Source organism: Sminthopsis crassicaudata, chromosome 5, assembly GCF_048593235.1.
Source record: "Sminthopsis crassicaudata isolate SCR6 chromosome 5, ASM4859323v1, whole genome shotgun sequence".
NCBI lineage: Eukaryota > Metazoa > Chordata > Mammalia > Dasyuromorphia > Dasyuridae > Sminthopsis > Sminthopsis crassicaudata.
The window spans coordinates 90,192,652-90,214,918 of NC_133621.1; the positions used below are offsets into that span (position 1 = coordinate 90,192,652).

The following is a 22,267-nucleotide window of genomic DNA, read 5'->3' on the forward strand; positions in this document are numbered from 1 at the left end:
ACATACACAAAGAAATATATCTACACAGATATCTATGCAATCATATAGAGACATAAAAAGACAGAGAGAGATAGAGAGATCTACATATACTTATATTTCCACATGTCTATATCTCTATATACATAGACATACCTCCACATGTATGCATGCATGTATGGCTCTCCATAGAGTTGTCTCCTTATGTATGTATGTACCTAGACATTGCTCTCTCTTTGTCACTATCTCCACCTCTCTCTCTCTGTGTCTCTGTCTCATCTGGCACATACAGAGAGGTATTTCTCTGACCTCCCAATCTATCACCATGTTAGCCAAGGGAAAAGATTCATTAGTCTGGCATGGATATATACATATATCTTCATATCTTTCTATATCTCTACCTGTATCTATATTTATATTAAAGATATTATCTTTGATATACATTTAGTGACATATAAATGTTTTTGATATATATCATCTAGCATATCTAGCTATATGGCATATATTATGTCCTAGATTTAAGCGTGGGTATCTGGCTAAGTCTCTCATACCATCCTTGTGTAAAAGATGGAGGATGACATGAGTTAAGGAGAGTCAGGACTGGTAGGATGACTAGACCTCATGAGACTAATCAATTCCCAAGTCTTATCTTTTCTACCTTCACTTCATCTTTTCTGGACTTAAACCATAACTGCCCTAGTCCAGTCTGTCAAATGCCAGAGTGTCTCAATTGGTGCCCCCATGTCCAGTTCCTTTAGTCCACCCTCCAGATGGCTTCCAAAGCAAAGTTCCAATAATGTGTAAAGAGCTTCAGTGGCTCATCATTGTGACCTTCAAAGTAATATCATTGTACATAATGAACAATCTTGCAAATACATACTCGTACATAAAAAATTCTAATCTGGGATCCCTCCAAGATCGATGGCATTGGTCAAGATGAGCTCTAACTTCAGCTTAGAAAAGCACAATGAGGAATGGGGCAAGCTCCAATGACTTAATCATTGTTGTGACACAAAGTAAGAAGCAAGAAATCTGTCCAAAAAATAGAGAAGAGAAGGTCTTCTAGACAAGACCTCTAGAGGAAGAGTGAGAAGTAAGAACAAGGAGGAGCTGGATCCAGACACCAAGCAATTTTAGAGGCTTTCCTAGAATATTGAATGGAAATTAATTGACTTGACCAGGGTCATATAACCAATGGTATTAGTTAAGACTTGAACCCAGCTCTTTCTGGCCCAGTCAGGCTCTCTATCCCATTATACCAGAAGTGTCAAACATAATGCCCAAGGACTTGCAACACTCCCTAGTATTACCTGAGCCAGATTAAAATGTAATTGGGAAATATTTAACAAAACAAAAATACAATAGTCCACAGATAACGTTAATATGTGATCTTCTAAGTCAACATGCTTCTATTAGAATCTTTACTATGGCTTAGTGATCCCATTTCTATTTGACTGTGTAATCTCTGTCCCACACCACATTGCCTCTCATTTTCTATACTAAAGTGGTACTCAAGAATAATGGCCTGAATAAATTGCTGCTCTTAGTTAATGGACAATGGAATTGAGGAGATATTGGAAGAACAGCCACATTCCTGAAGTGGAAGCCATAGAAGAGACCTCAGAGAATACCAGTAAAATTAGTAGGCTGATAGCTGCTATTCTGCCACATATACCAAGAATTATACTGGAACACATAATATAATGCTGACTGCACTGACCTGACTTGTCCTTGATGGGACCCTGATCTCTCCTTTCCTCAACTTCCATAGTCAGAGTTAAGCACTGGATTCTATACTCAGAGACTCAATAATGGCAAAAATTCATATAGAACTTTAAAGTCTGCAAAGAGTTTTTATGTGCATTTTTTTTTTTTTGCTGAGGCAGTTGGGTTAAGTGACTTGCTCAGGGTCACACAGCCAGGAAGTGTTAAGTGACTGAATTCAAATTTGAACTCAGATCCTCCTGACTTCAGGGCTGGTGCTCTAACCACTACACCAACTAGCTGCCCCTAAGTGCATTTTTCAAGATCTTCATAACAAAGTTGGGGTGAGAGGTACTATGGATAGATATAATTTCAAAGCACCAGGCTCATGTGAACTATTTCCTTGCCTTCCCCCCCCCAAAAAAATCTGAAAGATATGATTGCAGAGCCATAAGCAGTCAATTGTACTTAAAGGATTGTGGGAAAAGGGAGGGTTCTTTGAATAATGTGTGAGTTGTGGGCCTAATTCTAATTTCTTCCATACTGCTGTCCAATTTTCCTAGTAATTTTTGTCAAATAGTGAGTCCTTATCACAATAGATTCTGTCTTTGTGTTTGTTGATAACTGAAGTATTAGATAACTTCACTACTTCGTGTTATACATCTAATCTGTTCCATCAATCTGTTTGTTAACCAGTTCCAAATTGTTTTAAGGAAAAGTAATTTTATGTACAAAAATATTTATACTAGATCTTTTTGCGGAAACAAAAATTGGAAATCAAGGGGATATCCAACAAATCAAGAATGGTTGAATAAGTGAGCTAAATAGAAAGATGGAGATATGTATATAGATGGATATATACATATATATGGAATACTATTGAAGTGTAAGAGTTGAAAGAATAGATGACTCAAAAATACAGAAAAGACACATGAACTGATGCAGAATGAAGTGAGCAGAAAAAAATTTATAGCATAACATCAATCTCATAAAAATGAATAATTTTGAGCATTTTGATAAACTGTCAAAGAATGAAATCAGCAGAATCAGGAGAACAATTTATACAATAATATACCATAAACTTTGAAAGAACTATGATCAATAAAATGACTTTTATAATTTCAGAGCACTGATGATGAAACTATTGCTATTCATTATAGAGAAGTGATATATTAAGCCAGGCACTGTGCTAAAATTTTAATATTATTTCTGAGCTTTAGAAACTTTTATGTGAGCATGGTCACACAACTAGGTATTGAAGGCAGGATATGACCCTTAGTCTCTCCAGATTCTTTCTAGGACACCACAAGCAACTACGTTCTGAAGTCTAGAATTCCAGTTTTAGACCTGAAAGGGATCCTGGATCATTTAATTTCTACCCAACCTGGTCATTTGACAAGGGGGAACTAAGGTCAAGAGAGAAGCGATCTGCTCAATCATGAGGCGAGTGTGGTCCCCAGGGCAGGACAAACAAGGCTCTCTGGACTCCCAAGTCAATGCTTTTTATCATGCCCTTGTTGTGTATCCTTCCCTCTTCCATTCATGCTCTTGTCAATTGCTGCAAACATTTTCTCGGTGCTCTGAAGTTTTCCTCAATGTCAGTCCCTCTAGTGTTAATTTAATTCAGGTGAGTATGTATTAATTAGAACTTTTAAGAATAAAGATGAAGCAAAAGCTCTTGCCATCTAGGAGATTACAATTTAGTAGAGTTGTTCTTTCTCAAAGAGGCCCACGACATGCAAGTACATTGGATTGAAATGACGGAGGCTGTGCAAATTCACCAGCCTTACTTTCTCTTCCAGAGCCAAGCAGGTCCAGCGGCCAGCTATAGATCAGGATGCCTGGAGATGGACCTGGATGCATCGGAGGAATAAGACAAATAGACAAATACAAGTGTAAAGATATCCAAACAGCGTTTGATGTGAGACGTTTGACAAAGAAGGACTTAAATCTGGAGGGATCAGGATAGAATTTATGGAGAATGAGGCACCTGATCTAGTCCTTGAAGAAAGGGAGAATTTCACCAGGTGACACCATTTAAAGCATGATAGCCACTTGAAAAAAAAAAATGATATGGGAAAAAGGAAATCAAGTAAGGCTCTGATCTCCAGGCAAGAGGTGAATAGATGATGCTATATAAATGACAGTGGAGGAGCATTCATTTCACCACCAATATGTAAACTCCCATAAGATTAGGTTCAAATCCTATCCTTCCCGGTAAGTAGCGCTTAGCAAGGTATAAATTCCTCGTTGAGTAATTCCTCTTTCCTTTGAAGTTCGTTAAGTGCCGATTAAGCTTCATTGCCCAAAGGACCTTGCCATAGGATCTTCTTGTGAAGAGGGATAGACACCTTCTCCTGAGGAAAGAGGTTAGCTCGGCCCTTTAATGGACCTTTCTCTACTTTCTGGATCTTGGGAAGGGGCTAGAAAAGATTTGGGGAATCTTGCTACCTCTAGGACCTAGAGGGATTCTGAGGCGAGTGGGTCAACTCCTCCCCACCTATCCCCTCGCCGCTCCCCTCTCCCTTCCTCCATCCTTCCTTGACTGCTGGGGTGATGGACTGAGCTGAGCCCTGAGCCGCTGCATTAATAAGAAACAGGGGCAAGAAACTCCGGGAGAGGGTTGAAGTGGCCGGGTGTGGGGATTCCTGCAGAGACCTCAGCGGGCACATCAGATGGAGCTTGAAGCCTGGGAGGGGGGAGAGTGGGAGAAGGGAAGGAGGAGGAGCAGCAGCCTCCATTGGGGTGGGGGGGAGGAGCAGCAGCCTCCACGGGGGGTGGGGGAATTTCTAACAAAAGGCCTGGGTGCCCGGAGCTCCGTTTTGACTCCCTATTTCAAAGCGAGCTTGATTGACTACCCTAGTAACACAATCCTAGGCACTGCTGTGCTAGTCCTGTGACTAAAAGTAAGCGCCCCAAACTCTCAGGAAAGCAGAAATTGAACAGCCAGCCTGTGCTGGGGGTAGGAAGGACCGTGGAGATCCATTAAATCCAGTTGTTCTCAAAGGGTAGTCCGGGGACCCCTGGATTAAATTCTAATGCAGAGATACAGAAAACATAACCTACAAAAACTCCAGCGGCGGGGGCCGGCAACAATTTTAAAGAGGGAAAGGGGTCCTCGGACCAAAAAGTTTGAGAACCGCTGAATTAGTCCAAAACTTAGTGTTAGGGATGAGACTGGGAGATAGATAGTCAGGGTCATGCTACAAGCGTCTCCCTCCCTCCAGCCCAGTCCTCCAAAGGTGGAGAGTTCCGCCAGTGGGGAGCCGCAGTCTGAGAAAACTACTTCTTGGGGAGCCTGTACATCAGCATTCGGGGTTTATGCTTTATTTTAGAGGAGCAAGAGGGGGTTCGATTTTACTCTGGAAGGGAATTTAGAACTTAGTCCTAAAGATAACCCTTTGCTCTCCCATTCCTCGCCTCCCCAGTAAGAGCTCTAGTGTGGATGTGTGTGTGTCGCCTAACCCAAGGCTGCCCGTCCCCCTCCCCCGGCTCCCTAGGGCAGGAGGGGGTGTGGTTAGTGTTCAGTTTAGCTGCCCTCTGAGGGGGTGACAGGACCGACACCCCCACCTCTGCCTTTGGGGAAGGTGAGGGGGTGGGGGAGCTGCGTGGAGCCCGAGCTGGAGTGGCCTGGAAAGGGTCAGAGCGGTCGAGGAAAGTTTCCACGTGGAGCCTTCCTCGGGGGAGGGGAGGGAAAGAGAGCGTTGAAAGAAGCGAGGACAGAGAGGACGACTGGGGGTCCCGGGCAAAGGTGAGTTAAGCCTGGCTCCGGGGGAGGAGGCAGGCGTGGGGAGGGAGTAGGGAGGAGTTGGGTCCTCCAGAGAGGCTGAGAACCACAGGAGGGAGGAAGCTGGGAAGTAAGGGATAGGGGTGGGGAAGCAGTCCCGGAAAAGTGGGAGGGGACAGGTTGAGGGGTGGTCTCCTAGGAGGAGCCAGCCTGCACTTTATTGTTCTGTAGCCCTCCACAACGAGGAATTGTGTGTTGAGCGTGGAGTAGGGGTTAGGGAAGTGTAGGAGAAAAGACCCCCATCTTCCCCCATGGGCTTTGGGCAGGTTCGTGAGTTGCTGCACCTTGGGATAAGGCTGGAAGCTTTGGTTACGGTTTTAGGTGTACCTGGGGTGGGGGCGGGGGCGCGGGCTCGAGGGGAGTTTGGGTCAGTCACCTCTCACCGGACTTTCTGGTCCTGGAGTGGAAACCATCTGGTCGAAGGTTAGGCTTTAGCAGCCTTGGAAGGGTAACAGAGAGTGGGCTCAACTATGAGAAAATGAGGAGGCGTCCCCAACCAGGAATATGCTCTAAGGAGAGATCTCCTCCCGGGGGAGGAGGGGAGAGAAAGGAGGGAGGGAGAAGTGTAGGGAGTGGGGGAGGGGGTTTGGTTATTGTCCAGACAATGAATTCCAGTCCTAAACCTAGGAATTGGTGTGAGGAGCAGAGAAGGAGATGAGGAGACAAAATCTCATTTTTCTGCATCTGCATCTAGTTTTGACGGCTCTATTCAATCACTTGGGTTGACTTTTTCTCCTGTTGTTTTTGAAGGAGTGGGGAGTGTATAGATAAGGGAGACTAGAATGGGGGTCTGCCCTTGTTAGGAACGGGGTGCTTCCACAGGGCTGGGCATGCGTTATACACGAATACCTTCTGCAGGCTCCTGGGGTATAATTCCTGAGGTGATGTCTGGAAGCAGTTGCTGGAGGAACCTGGCTTTTTTTGGCTGGGGAGCCCCTTCCTTAGCGAGGCAGAATGGGGGGCAATGGCTCCGCCTTGAGGGTCTGCACAGATCACAGAGGAGGCATCAACTGGCTCAGCCTGAGCCCTGACGGTCGGCGGCTGCTGACGGGCAGCGAGGATGGCACTGCTCGACTCTGGAGCACTGATGACAGCCAGTGTCATGGACACTTCCAAGGTAGAGAGCGCACTGCTCCTCCCCTAACCAGGGCCTTCCTGCCCCCCCCCCCCCAGGTGCCACATGGCTCCTTAGCCTGGCTCTCCCTTCTCCCTCCTCTCTCTCCCCTTCAGCCTCCGGGGGTCAGGAGATAGTGTCTCCCCAGAGACTGGGATGACAGTAGGACGCTCCGGCTTTCCCAATCTACAAGGAGTTTTTGAAACAGGGCCACAGTTATATGGACACATGAAAGTAGACTCAGCCATTTTGGATAGGCAGCCAAAGCTGTCCTGGGGAGTAAGGAAGGCTATATGGAATGGATGTGTCTGACAGACATCAGGCGGCTCCGTAATTGGGAGGGGGAGCCCCCACGTAGAGTATTGTCAGCAAACTGGATTTTAATAAGCACTAGATGGAGGAATTGGGAAACTGGAGTTTAGTCCCAGTCTTGTCAATAACTGACTATGTGACACTGGGCAAGTCATTTCCAGCTTTGACATCCCCTGCTTCTGTGACTTTAACCCAAACAAATAAGGTCAATTACTAAGGGTGTGCAAGTGGTAATTCTGGCTTTTTTTTTTTTTTTTAACATCTTCTATGTAGGGAACTTCAGATAAAGAATTCTTCCTACTAATTCATATTTATTGAAACTACACTTCATCTTGCTGTCTTCCTACTGCCCTCTTTTGGAGAGTTTTGGCTCCAAAGGTTAGCTTTAGGCACTATATATATACATACATATATATGTACATATATATATATGTATGTATGTATGTATGTATACACATATATAAGCACAGAATAAAATATATGTACATATATTTCATTCTGTATACCTTACCACTTCATATCTCTCCACTCCAAAATTTACAGAAGGATCTCTTACATAATAGATTTTAGACCTTGAAGACACCTCAGAGAACAATTAGTTCAACCCTTTCATTTTGCTTATGAGAAAATTAACTTTGGCTTGGCTGAGATTTGCTAATATTCATATTGACAACTGAGACTTTGTTGTAAATGGAAATAAAAAACCAGCTGCTTCTATATAACCAAAAGAGAAGTCTGATTTACTGTAAGCTTTAGACCCCAGAGAGTCCTGATTTCAGTGGAGTCTACTCTCTCCTTAAAGCTGAAATATTTTCCAGATTCTACACTAGTTTTAAGAATCCAACGTAATTCTGTACCTATTTTTGTGTCTATATTCTCATAAAAGCAAATGGTAACATTTATAGGTGATTATACCACTTTTGGCACAACCTAGTCTGGTAGTGCCATTCCACAAAGTGCCCCTTTGGAAACTCCAATGCATTGATCCTCAAACTGGGCCCATTTTTCTCTCCTTCCTTTGCCTAGTAATCTCTTGTCTCCTTTTTCATCACCCTCTGCTCTCCATTCACAACCCTGCAGTTCCACCTGCCTTCTCCAGCTTTGTTCTCCTTACACTTCCTTCTCAGGAAAGCATCTCTGCCCCAGAATCCCTCAGTGCCCTTAATTTGAGGACTGATTCTACTCAACAAGAAATTTTCATGTGTAGCAGTGAAAAATGGCCATTCTTTCCTTCTTAAATGTTTCCTCTTGATGGTAGAGTTCAAAAGTGAAAGGGACATTAAATGCTCAATAAGGGGGAAAATACTAAATTTTTATTACCTGGAACAATAGATGTGAATCGCTGAGTACTTGGTAGGAAGAAAGAGTAATCTTTTTCTTAAAAGAATATGCTTCCTTGAAATTGAGACTATGTGCTCTGTTACTTTTGTAAGGAAAGAGTGGGAAATCATAGAAAGGATATCTGCCTTCAGATATCACCTGAGATGTAGAGCCTTAAATGGTGATCATACAAAATAAGTCTTAGACGGACTTCATCAGGCTTCAGGGAGCATAGTAAGCCTTCAATAAATACAGATGAATTGATCTGTGATTCTCAAGATGGGAGAATTGGTAACTTCTGATACATTGCCTTCCCTTGAGCTATTAATTCACTGAAATGCTTGCTTACTACTCCAGAAGACTGAGAGTTGGAGAGCCTACCCATTTTACAAGCCACTTCTAACCAAGAATAGAAAGTGTTGAGACCAGTTATGGGTTATGTAATCAACTGCCCAAAGAATTGTGATTCTATGAGAGCAGCAGTTAACAGTGAAAAGGAGGGGGGAAATAGACAAGGTAGTTAAGAAGTGAGAGATGAGTGGGGAATTCCTGGCTATATGGATCTAGAATCAGAGTATAGATAGACTCCCAATCAGAAACCTGGATAAGATTCTGTTGCCCTTTGAATTCCTTGGGAAGAAGATAGTTATAAAAACAAAGTATATAAGTTGTGTTTTATCTCATGTTACAATCGTGTTACAAAGATGTTATGCTGAAATCAATTTTTTTTGCAAATTGGATATTTCAAATGAATTCAGGAGATACTCTATAAAAAGGAGAATTCTTCTATAAATTAAGCAATTAATCAAAAAGCATTTTTTTAAAAAATAAAATTTTTTTCCAATTACATGTAAAAACAATTTTTAACATTAGTGTTTTTTTTTAAGTTCCAAATTCTATACTTTCCATCCCTACTTCCTACCTCCCAGAATAAGCAATGATATAGATTATACATGTGCAATCACATAAACCCCATTTCCATATTAGTCATTTAATCAAAAAGCATTAAGTATTTGCTATGTGCCAAGTACCATATTAGCCACCAGGATAAAAAAAGACAAAAATAAATGTCCTTTCCATTAAGGAATTTACATCTTATTGGAAAAAACAATGATATTAGACATAAATTATAAAAATGAGAAGCATTGCTGGGCCTGCTGCTTTCCCATTTTTTGTTCTTAACCCATATAAGGGCTAGATTCAAACCTGGAGAAATTTAGCTTCTAATAAGAAGAGTTATTTTCCTTCTCTTGCACTCTTTATCTTTATACTGTGACCCCAATCTCCCAGGAGAAAATTACTTGAAGTTTATTTGGCTCATGCCTAGGATTTCTCAGAAGAGGTCAAGAGAAAGGTCTTCAGTATACAATGTGAATGAAGTGTGGGACAACAATGTATTTTTTTTTAAATTAAAGCTTCTTATTTTCAACACATATGCATGGATAATTTTTCAACATTAACCCTCACAAAACCTTGTGTTCTAATTTTCCTCCCTTTCCCCCTCTCCCCTAGATGGCAAGAAATACAATTGTTAAACATAGTAAAAAATATATGTTAAATCCAATATATACATACATATTTATACAATTATCTTGCTGCACAAGAAAAATCAGATCAAAAAAGAGAAAAAAATGAGAGAAAATAAAATGCAAGCAAACAACAACAAAAAGAATAAAAATGCTGTTATGATCCACTCTCAGTCCCCACAGACCTTTCTCTGGGTGCAGATGGCTCTCTTTATCACAAGATCATTGGAACTGGCTTCAGTCATCTTATTGTTGAAGAGCCATGTCCATCAGAATTGATCATCATATAGTATCATTGTTACCATGTATAATCTCCTGGTTCTGCTCATTTCACTCAGCATCAGTTCATGTAAGTCTCTCCAGGCCTCTCCAGGCCTTTCGGAAATCATCCTGTTGGTCATTTCTTACAGAACAGTAATATTTCATAACATTCATATACCACAATTTATTCAACCATTCTACAACTGATGGGCATCCAGTCATTTCCAGTTTCTAACCACTAAAAGAAAGGCTACCACAAACATTTGTGCACATGTGGGTCCCTTTCCTTTCTTTAAGATCTCTTTGGGATATAAGCCCAGCAGTAACACTGCTGGATCAAAGGGTATGCACAGTTTGACAACTTTTTGGGCATAGTTCCAAATTGCTCTCTAGAATGGTTTGGATCCGTTCACAATTCCACCAACAATGCATCAGTGTCCCAGTATTCCCCCATCCCATCCAGCATTCATCATTATCTTTTCCAGTCATCTTAGCCAGTCTGACAGGTGTGTAGTGGTATTTCAGTTGCCTTAATTTGCATTTCTCTGATCAATCAGCAATGCATTTCTTCTATAAAAAAAGGAAATACTAAATAAAAAGCTTTTAAGCACACATTAATAGAGACTCAGAATAGGATACAGTAGCTTATATGTAGCAAGGTTATGTAACAATCAACTATGATTAGACTTAGCTTTCTCAGCAATACAGTGTGATCCAAAATAATTCCAATAGACTTGGGATGGAAAATGAGATCCACATCCAGAGAGAGAGCTATGGAGACTAAATATGGATTAAAGTATTGTATTTTCACCTTCTTTGTTTGCTTTTTCTTTCTAGTAGTTTTTCCCTTTTGTTGTAATGACCAATATGGAAATATGTTTTAAATGGTTGTACAAGTATAACTTACATTGGATCACTTGCTGTCTAGAGGAGGGGGGAGATAAGGAAGAGAGGGAGGGAGAAAAAAATTGGAACTCAAAATCTGACAAAAATGAATATTGCAAACTATCTTTACATGTAATTGGAAAAATAAATACTATTGAAAAAAAAATCCACTAAGTGTTATATCCTAGGAGGTTGGCATTTAAAATAAGACCCAATATAATTTGCAAAGTCTGCTTAATAAGCATTTTATGCTTCACCTTAACCCTGTATTGTCCAAACAATTCCTTTTAGGCCTATATTTTTTATAGGACAGCTCAGGGTTAATCTCCCTCTGGTGTTAGTCATCCTCTCTGATGCAGAAACACTGTTATAAAAAGAGAATTCAGTTGTGTCTCACCTCATTATAGATATGTTGCTGAAAGTTTTATAGAAATCAGATTTGTTTTGTAAATTGGTTATATTTCAAATGAGAAAGTATTTGAAAACATTATGAAGTGCCATATAAATATTAGCTATTATGTACTTAGGAGATTTGCTGTGAAAAAGATTGTGAATACTGTAAATTGAACAATCAATAAATATTGATTAAATGCCTACTATATTCCAGGCATTGAGTTGCAAAAACAAAGATGAAACTATTCCTTCCCTATTCTTTCTCTCAGGAATAAGGGAGAACCTTTTATTCCTGGCTCTCCCCACTCCTTTCTATTGTGAGATGGGCTATCTCCTCCACTACATTCTATTAGGAGAGGTAATATGTATACATTAGTATATTCCAGATATAAATATGTACAATAATAATAATAAAACCTTAATAAGCAATACAGTTGACTGCCACCCATCTCTGACCAAGGAATCCAGGATCTCTCCTAACATGGCTCACAAGATCCATCTTGGGAATCACTGTTCATTTGGCTAGGATACAAGAAGTTCCAAGCAGAGGAGAGTCTGGACTAAAGCTGACCTGACAAACCCCGGCCAAACTTCCCCATGGCTTACAGCTGATGAGCTGCTAGGTAGAGGAGAGAATTCTCCCACTCCCCTCCCTGATTATGTTGGGGAGATGTGAGAACATTTCTGGGGTGACAGAGGCAGAAAGAAGGCAAGAGGAAAAACCTATGACAATGTCAGCGAGAAAGTCTGTAGCCTCTGTTTCTCCTACTACCAGTTCATGTTATTTTTGTTAATGCTTGCAACATTTCTCAATGTTTGTACCGAACACTCTACTAGACATCATCGGAGGATACAACACATATTATAATCTTTGTTGCAGATCTTCCAAGCCAGTCAGTAAATGAATATGTGAAAGATAACTTTATTTTATTTAACAAGGCCAAGTAATGTTGAAGCATGATAGAATGCAGACAGGATGAAAAGACAGAGTAGAGGCATGAATGATGTCACAGTAGAATTAATCAGTGAAGGCCATTTATTGATTCTGTTATTGAGGCAATGACTTATGTTGGTCACTTAGGGTGTTATCAACTCTCCTATTATTCAATGAGTTGATTTCTGAGATAGATGTAAGCTAGATGAACTGTACTTCTATTTTTACTCTATTTTTTTTAAAGAATATGTTCTTCTACCTGCATTTTTTCAGTAACCAACAGATTATTATTGAGCATATATTACATGTGGGAGTATGGGTATAACACAAAGTACATCATGACCATTACCTCAGAAACTTACAGTCCTTTAAACTGTCTGTTTCCCAAACCTGGAAGACATTCCCACTTTACCTTCATCTCTTCAGATACTCTGTTTCCATCAAAATCCTACTCAAGCTCCATTCTGATCAAATATGAAGGTTTCCTGAATCTTTCCATAAATTTAGATTTCATACATTTAACGTGTAATATATTTATTTATTATGTGTATTGTCTCTGTGATAGAATGTTAGCTCTTTGAAGGCAAAGATTGTTTTATTCTAGTCTTTATATCCCCATGGTCTAGCAATTAGCCATTACTAGCACATATTAGCATCTAATGAATGCTTGCTGATTGATTGGTGATATTCACAAGTCATAGGTTCCTACCAAAAGAGGGGCTTCAGCCATTTTTTAACAATTAGCATCATCATTGGCTAACTGATAATAATGCTATTTACAAAGTGCCTACTAGATGCTAGACACTGTGTTAAGCATTTTACAAATATCTCACTTGAGCCTCATGATAATAACCCTGAGAAGGATGTATTATTACGGTTCTCATTTTATAGTTGAGGGAACTGAGGTAAACAGAAATTAAGTGATTTGCCCAATTTAAGAAGGAATGATATTTCTATACCCATGTTCCTGTACTAGTGTGTATGGTTATGTGTATGATTACTTTATAATTCCAACTCACAGATTACAGGTTCAGCAAATTCCTCATCCTCGGAGACCCACAGTTTATGGAACTTTCTCCCTTCTGCCTATCACAATGACCCATTTTTCTGCTTCGCTCCCATCACCCAAAGGGAGAAAAAAGTTGCTTTTGGCAAACAAACAAAATCTCAAAAATCTCTCATGTCATAATATAATGATGTTTTCACTTGAGTAGTTTAAATTTAAGGAAACAATTTTCACACTGTATCAGTTTGACCTTCTTCACCAACTTATTTTCCAAAGCAGTTAAGAAAAAGAAGGAAGCATTGATTTGCACTTAATCAGCCCTACCTAACTGCTGAGCAGGGATATAATCAGTCACTGCCTTTTACATGCATTCTCCAAACCTTCAAAGCCATTTATTTTTCTTATTGACATTTATGGATTTGTAGGCCTCTAAAGACATAAGACTTGCCTTCTTGACCTCTGTGTTGGTCTAGTGAAAAGAGCAATGATTGGATTAAGGTTAAACATCTTGGAATCCTTACTCTGCCAGTTAATTCTGAGTGACCTTTGATGGTCCTTTAACCCCATGATCCCCTCCTCCTGCCTCAGTTTCTTTTTTCTGGCAAAACAAAACTGGACTAGATGATCCCTAAAATTCTCTTCTAGTTTGCTGTCTCCTGGTCCCCTCCCCTCTATCTGGGGTGCACCCAGTTTTGTGGCTGGCTGGGTAGTGGCTTATTTTATCTCATCCCTTGTTAGTGCCTCAGTTTGCTCTGTCACTGCAGGTCTCGCAGCCTGATGGATGCTGCCATTCTACGGGCCAGGCCCTCACACAGCCGGAGATTCCCCCCAAAGCTTCCCCTGCGCTTCCTAGAAGATCTTCCTAAGCCCTGGGGGGATCTGCTTATTGTTGAAGCCCTCAGAACCATGAGTCATTGCTGGGTCTGTTTTCAGATGTGGGGTGGGTGGCTTTGTCAAAGGAAATCAGCCACGGGGTTCGCTTCCAGATGGCCAGACCAGCCTTGAGGAGCCGTGGGAAGGGGGCTGGGAAGAAGAAGTTTCTTTTCTTTACCACTGGGAGAGTTTGCTGAGCTGGGAAGGGGGAGTGCGAGGGGAAGGGAGCCCCCAAGAAAGAAATCCAAGCATCCTTAATTGATTTAATGAGGGGATAAAATGGGATCGTGCAAAATCAAGGTCGGTCTGTGAGCTGAGACCCCAGGTGGGTTTTGTCATCCAAGAATGGTACATATTCTGTGGCTCATAGATTCCAAACTCGAGGCTGGCCACCCAAACCCTTTCCTTTATAGATGAGAAACTGCCCTCCTCAGAGGTGGGAAGTGAGCCTCTGCTTCCTAGCCGCATGCCCCACAGGGAGGCAGCCTTTGCCTGGCAGCGAATTACACCCCCTCCCATTTTAGAGTTGGAGAAACTGAGGCCTAGAAAATTGACTTGTCCAAGACCACTTAGGTAGTAAGTAACAGAGCTGATGCTGGTATTGGAACCCAGGCTCCGGCTTCACTCCCTTGCACCGCACTGGCCCAGTTTACAGATTGTCCTTTGTTCCTTCCAATTCTCTCTCAAACAGCATTTCCTGTGAAGCAGTTAATGAGAAGCACCATTACAGTGTTAAAAAAAAAAAAAAAAAAAAAAAAAAAAAAAAAAAAGTTGCTGCCGCCTTTTCTCTGTTGGTATTCTGGGACTGTCTGCATGATCACTGAGCTGGAGGGTGGGGGGGTGAAAGCGGAGAGGGGGAGCAGGGACAGATCCGGTCTCAGGAAGGATTTGTTGACAGTCTTGAAGTATTTTGCAAATGCATTGAGGCCGGTGGGGGGCAAAAAAACAACCAAAAAAACAAAAAACCTGACCTGCGTTTTGCCAAGCACATTTTGCCCTTAACTTTTTAATCCTGTGTATATTTTAAGGGAAACTTAATCTGTAGGGTTTCCTCACATGTTTACTTAATTCTTGCAAACACTGTTTTCTTAGAGGCCTGGTATCTGCTGTCCAAGAAGATTTGAGCATTTCTTTAAAAAGAAAAAAAAAAGAAATAGAAAAAAAAATTTTTCTAAAGTTTTTTTCCTCTCAGAATCCAGGAAGTTGAGTGCTTCCAAGAGTAACTAAGCTCAAACCCAGGGAAAATGTGTCAGGCAGCTTGAAACTGGACTCTGGAGGTTCTAAGATGCTGTCTGGGTGATATCGAGCATCCAGATGAAAGGGGGGAAATTCAGTAAAGAACAGAAATATCTCATCCACGTGCTGCTAAACAAGCTGTATGTGCAGAAATCCTTTGATCACTGCAGATCATTTATTCATCATCGTGTGGTGGAAATAAATCCTAAAGAGAAACCTGGACATTCTGGCTCTGTCCCAAACTATCTGTGTGACCTGAGACAAGTCATACCAGTTATTTAAGCTTCAGTTTCCTCCTTTAGAAAATGAAGTCAGCTACACAAGATGATCTCCAAGACCCTTTTTAACTATTAAGATATGGTGAGTCAGTAATTCTGTGCTCCCCAAGTTTGTGGTCTTATAGCCAGGGCCATACTATCCCCTAAATTGCTAGTCAAGTGTTATCAATGGGTGTGGAAAAATGTCTGTGGGTACTTTTGATTTAGATAGGTGATTAGGGGAAAAAAAAGGGGGGGGAGAGAGAGAGAGAGAGGGAAGAAGACAGAGGGAAAAATAGAGGGGGAGACAGAGGAAGAGAGAGAGAAAAAGAATATTCAAATGCTGATGCTGTTAAGGAGAAAAGAAAAAAACTATCCCAAAGGGAGTAAGAGAGGGTCACCATTCGTTTCCTGGTCCCTGGATCCCTCTGAAGGATCCATCATAGAACCAGTATTACAACATAGTCAATTGTGGGTTGTTGTTTTTTCCTAAAATGCCACTTGCTTTCTCTATCTCTTTCCTGGTGGTTTCTTTTTCTCTTTCTTTTTAAGAGAAAAAAAAAATGATAGTCAATATCTCTCACCTCTCTCACCCAATTCTCCCTTTTCTCTAAAGGACATGAAAGCTATATCACTTTCTGCCAGTTGGAAAATGAAGCTGCCTTCACCTGTAGTGCTGATCACACCATCCGAAAGTGGGACGTGGTGACTGGACAGTGTTTGGCTGTTTACCGAGGACATACATCGATTGTAAACAGGTTTGTGTGACTGATATCATCCCATAAAAGCCAATTCTCAACAAGGGAACAAGTATAGCTATCCCAAAAGTCACCTGTTGTGTGTATAATACTATTTTATATATATATATATATATATATATATATATATATATATATATATATATATATATATATATATATATATATATATATATTGAACATTGGGGGAAATACATATTCAACCAACATTTAAGTACTTGTGCTGTGTATTAGGTATTGGGTAAAGAAAAGCAAAACAGTCCCTACTCTTAAGAATCTTACCTTCTTTTAGACAAAGGAATAGAAGACAAGGTTTCTAACCTGAGAGAGTTTATAGAAACTATGTGATGTCGTGGAAAGAACATTAGATTTAGCTGAAGTCCTCTGCTTTGCTACTTATTACTAGTTTGAACTCAAAATTCATCTTTCTGGATTTATTTCCTTATCTATAAAATGAAGATAGAGTAAATTATTACTAAAGGTCTTTTTTCCAGCTCTAAATTCCATGAGCCCACCACATTTCAGTCTAGTTGGGGAGATAAGGTAAACATGTATGCAAAAATCTAGTCATAATAAAGTATGGTGGAGTATAGTGGGAAAATTGCTGGACCAGAAGTCATGAGACCCAGATTTGAACAGCATCTATGGTGTTTGATTCACTCTTTAGTCAGGGGTAAGTCACAGTTACCTCTCTGAACCTCAGTTTCCCCATCTATAAAATGGGGATAATTTTATGTATTCTACCCATCTCATAGTAGTTGTGAAGAATTTTCTTCTTAAAGTACCATGAAGTAAGAGGAATGACACAATGATGGGAAAGACATCCCAGAGCTGAATGTCAATACCTAGTATAGACAGTCCACACTAAATCAGATTAGAGTGAAGGTCACCAGGGACTGAGTGGGGTCAGCCTTATTGAATGACTCATTTAACTGTCTGTATGAGAGCAGACTCGAGCCTTCAATTCTATGAGCCTCTTGATGTCTGACTTAGTTGTTTAAGCAGCAACAGCCTGCTTCTAGGTGAAGGATGGGAGAGGAACAGAAAGCCCAGCACTCCCACTGGTGGGAGCAGAATTCCAGAGGAAGTGGCTTAATTGAGAGCTGATGCTTAGCTGGGGGGTCGGAGGGGGAGGAGATCGAAGGAGGAGAAAGAAAGAGGGAAGTGGGAGTTTCTGTTCTAAAGAATGCTTTTTTTTTTTTTTTTTAAGTTTCTTAGTTCCATCTTTAGATGGAACTAAGAAATTAAAAAAAAAAACAAACCCACAACATTCTTTCTCTGGTTAATTGTTGAAAATACCCCCTAAACCAAGATGTTTGAAGTTGTTTTTTTTTTCCTAGCTGTTTTTTTAGGGTAATCCATAAGATCTTCACCATTCAGTTAAAATCAACAGGTACTTACTAGTTGCCAAATAGCTTCCTTGCTCGGTGCTCATTGCTGTGAGGAGAGTGTGGAAATTCTTTAAGACTGAATTTTTGCCTTCAGAAGCTTACAGCCTAATAGTAGTAAGAGCACAGAACTTGGAATCAGGACACTTGGATCCAAGTGCTATCTCAGATATTTCTAGCTGTGTCTCTTCACATGGGCTCAGTTTCCTCAGTTGTAAAATGGAACTGGACTAAATGGTCTCTAAGGGACTTCTCAGTTAATATGAAGCAGGGACAATATATTTTGCACCTTCTTTCCAGAATTGTTGCAAGGAGAATGCTTTATAATCTACAACACTCTATGTAACTGTGAGCTATTATTTCAAAACATTTATGTTTCAGTAATAAATGAAAGGGACTATGCTATAGGAATTCAGAGGAAGGAGAAGAGAAGGCTGGGAGAATCATATAACTGCCTAGAGGAGATGGTTATCGAACAGTTATTGAAAATGGATAAATATTAAGAAAACAAAGTTAAGAATGAACATTCATTTTGTGGAACAGTGAACAGAGAAATCTAAATGAAGTAGAGTTTAGACTGGAAAACAGATATTTGCTCACTGTTTCTCAGAGGTCATTTAATCCACCTGATCTGATACAGAATCTCTACAGTAACTCTGAAAAGCTTTTTCTTGAAGACCGTCTTCTATAAGAGGCAGCTCATACTATTTTTTATTTTATCATTTTTTCTTTTTTATAAAGCTTTTTATTTTCAAAACATATGCATAGTTTTCAACATTTACCTTGTGTTCCAAATTTTTTCTCCCTCCCTTTCCCCTTCCCCCTCCTTTAGACATCAAGTAATCCAATCTATGTTAAACATGTTCAATTATTCTGTACATATTTCCACAATTATCATGCTGTACAAAAAAAATCAGATAATAAAGGAAAAAATGAGAAAGAAAACAAAATGCAAGTAAATAACAGCAAAAAGAGCAAAAATCCTATGATGTGATCTATACTCAGTTCCCACAGTCCTCTCTGGGTGCAGATGTCTCTCCATCATAAGACCATTGGAATTGATCTGAATCATCTCATAGTTAAAGAGAGCCACATCCATCAGAACTGATCATTACATAGTCTTCTTGTTGCTGTGTGCAATGATCTCCTGGTCCTGCTCATTTCACTCAGCATCAGTTCATGTAAGTCTCTCCAGGACTCTCTGAAATCATCCTGTTGCTCATTTCTTACAGGAAAATAATATTCCAATACCACAATTTATTCAGCCATTCTCCAACTGATGGGCATCCATTCAGTTTCCAGTTTCTTGCCACTACAAAAAGGGCTGCCACAAACATTTTTGTACATGTGGGTCCTTTTCCATTTTTTATAATCTCTTTGAGATACAGACTCATCTACTTTTTAAAAAAGATATTATAGGACATTGCCTCTAAAGGAATCAATAAGTAAATGAACAAATAAATGGATTTCTTTTGTGGAAGAAACACAAGATAGTGTTAGATATGTGGAAGTTAGAAAAACACATTTGGACAGTTTAAGAAGGTCATATTCTCAGCTAACCAACTTTGACAATGTTGCTTCAAATGCTGGTTTTCATTTAATATGTCACAGCATGCCAATTGTTAGTTGGCCCTCTGAAAAGCAGAGCAGATAATTAATCTCAGAAATCATCAGTTGTCATTTTAAAGTTTTTGAAAGTGGATTTTTCTTTTTAAAAAAAATGGATGTGATTATGAATTAATGCTTCTGAGCTGACATCTGAACAACTGGATAATCAGGTCTCAAATATTCAAGATAGAACTGTGGAACTAATAAAGCACACTTCAGAGCTGTTCTGAGAGCTTTTGGGGCTTCTCAAAGAGCTTCCTCCTCATCCCACTGTGTATGGGCCACTATGGTAGGGAGTGAAGCCTTGTGGCCTGATTGCTGAGGTCCTCAAATACAACGTGCTAACATGGAGTGAGTTGTGATGTTGGTTGTGTCTATTACAGGTGAACTCAATCCAAGGTCCTCTGAGCTTACCTCTGGGCACACTGGAAGAAGTATGTCAGATGAGGGTGGGAGCACTAGGGAGTCAACTTCTTGAGTAGTCTCCAGTCTCCCTTTGGTCCTCCCTATCAGTGATCCTTTCCTCCCCACTTATCTCTTATCTGCCTGTCTCAGAACACTATAGATTGATATCACAGATCATTAAAACAGCCTTACTACAGGTAGTTTCATTTGATGACTGACGCCGAATACACTTTTTAATTCCAGTGACTGAGAAAAGATTACCTGACTGAGGGACCTGAATGAGAGGATTTTTTAAAATGTCATTTTATTATTCTCACAAGGATTTAGAACTGGAAAGGATCTGGAGATCAGTTGGTCAACAAGCATTTATTTAGCATGTATGTTTACTGGAGACATGGTGCTCACCCATGCTCTACAACACTCCACCCCCAGCATTCTCAAGAGTGGCTCAAACAAGATTAAAATTTAACAAAATAATAAATAAATAAATGTATGTATTATATACTTAATAAAAATGTAATAAAACATAGATGGTATGTTTTGAAACTTGTTAATATGTGGTCTCCAGGTTAGGGACTTTGTTTTCTGTTTGAATTTGACAGCACACATTTGGTCATCAAGTCAAACTCCTTTATTTTATAAGTAAAGAAACTGAAGTCCAAAGTAGTATATTCCATAATGCGAATGCCCTGTTTGGTCTGTGTTACTGTAATCAGTGTGCAGTTTGTGAGTGAAAGGAACATCTGAGTAATAAGGAATTTTGGGAGGGAGTTCAACATCCCCTCCTAAACTGACTCTTTCTTTTGGTTGAATTAAAATTCATTTTCCATAATCAGTCAGTCAGTAGACACATTAAGCCTTCTATGTGAGGAGTACTGTGCTAAGATCTGAGGATACCGAAAGACAGTTTCTGTCCTCAAAGAGCTTACAACTAAATAGTTAATTAGTACAAAAGCTAATTTTGCACATTACAAATTGGCAGGGTCTTAATAAATGTAATTTTCATGAATTGAAATTGCCCTTTGTGGAAGTCTAGAAGAACTAAACTCCAATCTAACTTTAGACCTTGCCCTAGCCAAGTCATTTAATCTTTTTGTTTGTTGCAGTTTCCTTAGCTACAAAATGGGGGGAAAACATGCATGTAATGTAAAAATACAAAATAGACTCTACCTTTTAGGATTGTGGTGAGCATATAATGAGATAATATTTGTTAATGCACCTTGCAAACTTTAAAGCACTATATAATGCTAGCTTTTATTATTATTCTCACTAAATGCATATTTGTAATATTATGACATCTGTTCTTGTGCATTCTTTCTTTACTAGACTGCAAGATTTAATGAGAACAAGGAGCTTGTTTTATTTAGACTTTGTATCTTCCACAGCACGGGGCATTTTGCTTTGAACATAGCTTAATAAATTTTGTCAAGATGCATTGAATTAATTGAGATGAGCTTGTAGTACTTCACAGCCACATCCTGACAACTATTTTAGGGGCAAGGCATCTAACTGATCTGTCTCAGTTTCCTCATCTGTAAAGAGGAGATAATAATCCTAGTGAATGTTTGGAAAATCTTAACATACTCTGTAAACATTAACAATCTCCATCATCATCATTACTCCACTAAGCTCCTTAAAGGCTTGGTTTGTCTTCTGCATCACCAGCCTTGGGAAAGAATTCAGTAAGTCCGTTATCTTCTGTCTTTACAGTAAGTTGTCTCAATAACAACACTCTCAAGCACATCTTAAATATAATAGGAAGTATGTAATTGGCAACATAATAAACAGTAATGCAAAGTGATACAAAAACACAACAGAGAAAGGTAACAAGTGCCCCACTTCTTGGTAATTGTGTTCAGTCCAACAAGTGTGTTTGTCCAGGCTGTAGGCAAGTCCTGAAAGACCCAGAAATCAAAGAAGATATGAGACTTGCCCTCAAGAATCTGACAGTGACATGAAACATTTACATGTTCAAGTATGATTCAGAGCAGATTGTGGAATCTGGTGTAGTATACTGGACACCCACCCTTCCCCTCCAACTGGATTTGGCATTGGAGCATCTGGAGTGGAAACCTAGCTCTCCACTGCCAGTTTGACTTTGGGCCGGGGGCTTTAATGCTTAAATTCCGTATCTATAAAATGAAAGGACCTCAAGGATTTCTTCCAGCTCTAAATCTGTGGTCTTTTTTTTTTTAATTTTATAATTATAACATTTTTTGACAGTACATATGCATAGGTAATTTTTTACATTATTCCTTGTACTCCCTTCTGTTCCGAATTTTTCCCCTCCTTCCCTCCACCCCCTCCCTTAGATGGCAGGCATTCCCATACATATTAAATATCTTATAGTATATCCTAGGTACAATATATATGTGCAGAACCGAATTTTGTTGTTGTTGCAAAGGAAGAATTGGATTCAGAAGATAAAAATAATCTTGGAAGAAAAACAAAAAATGCTCACAGTTTACACTTATTTCCCAGTGTTCCTTTTCTGGGTGTAGCTGATTCTGTCCATCATTGATCA

The 22,267-nt window shown here is 39.8% G+C and overlaps 1 protein-coding gene across 2 annotated transcripts in view; it reads left to right on the forward strand.

The window, feature by feature from the left end:
- Positions 1-5,629: 5,629 nt before the first annotated feature.
- Positions 5,630-22,267, forward strand: part of WDR86 (WD repeat domain 86) — a 46,100-nt gene continuing 29,462 nt past the window's right edge. For both annotated transcript variants that reach the window (XM_074267470.1, XM_074267472.1), the window contains exons 1-3: positions 5,630-5,733; positions 6,326-6,584; positions 16,201-16,342. In XM_074267470.1, the coding sequence (XP_074123571.1) occupies positions 6,422-6,584; positions 16,201-16,342 (305 nt within the window). In that variant the 5' untranslated portion in view covers positions 5,630-5,733; positions 6,326-6,421. The remainder of the gene's footprint in view (positions 5,734-6,325; positions 6,585-16,200; positions 16,343-22,267) is intronic.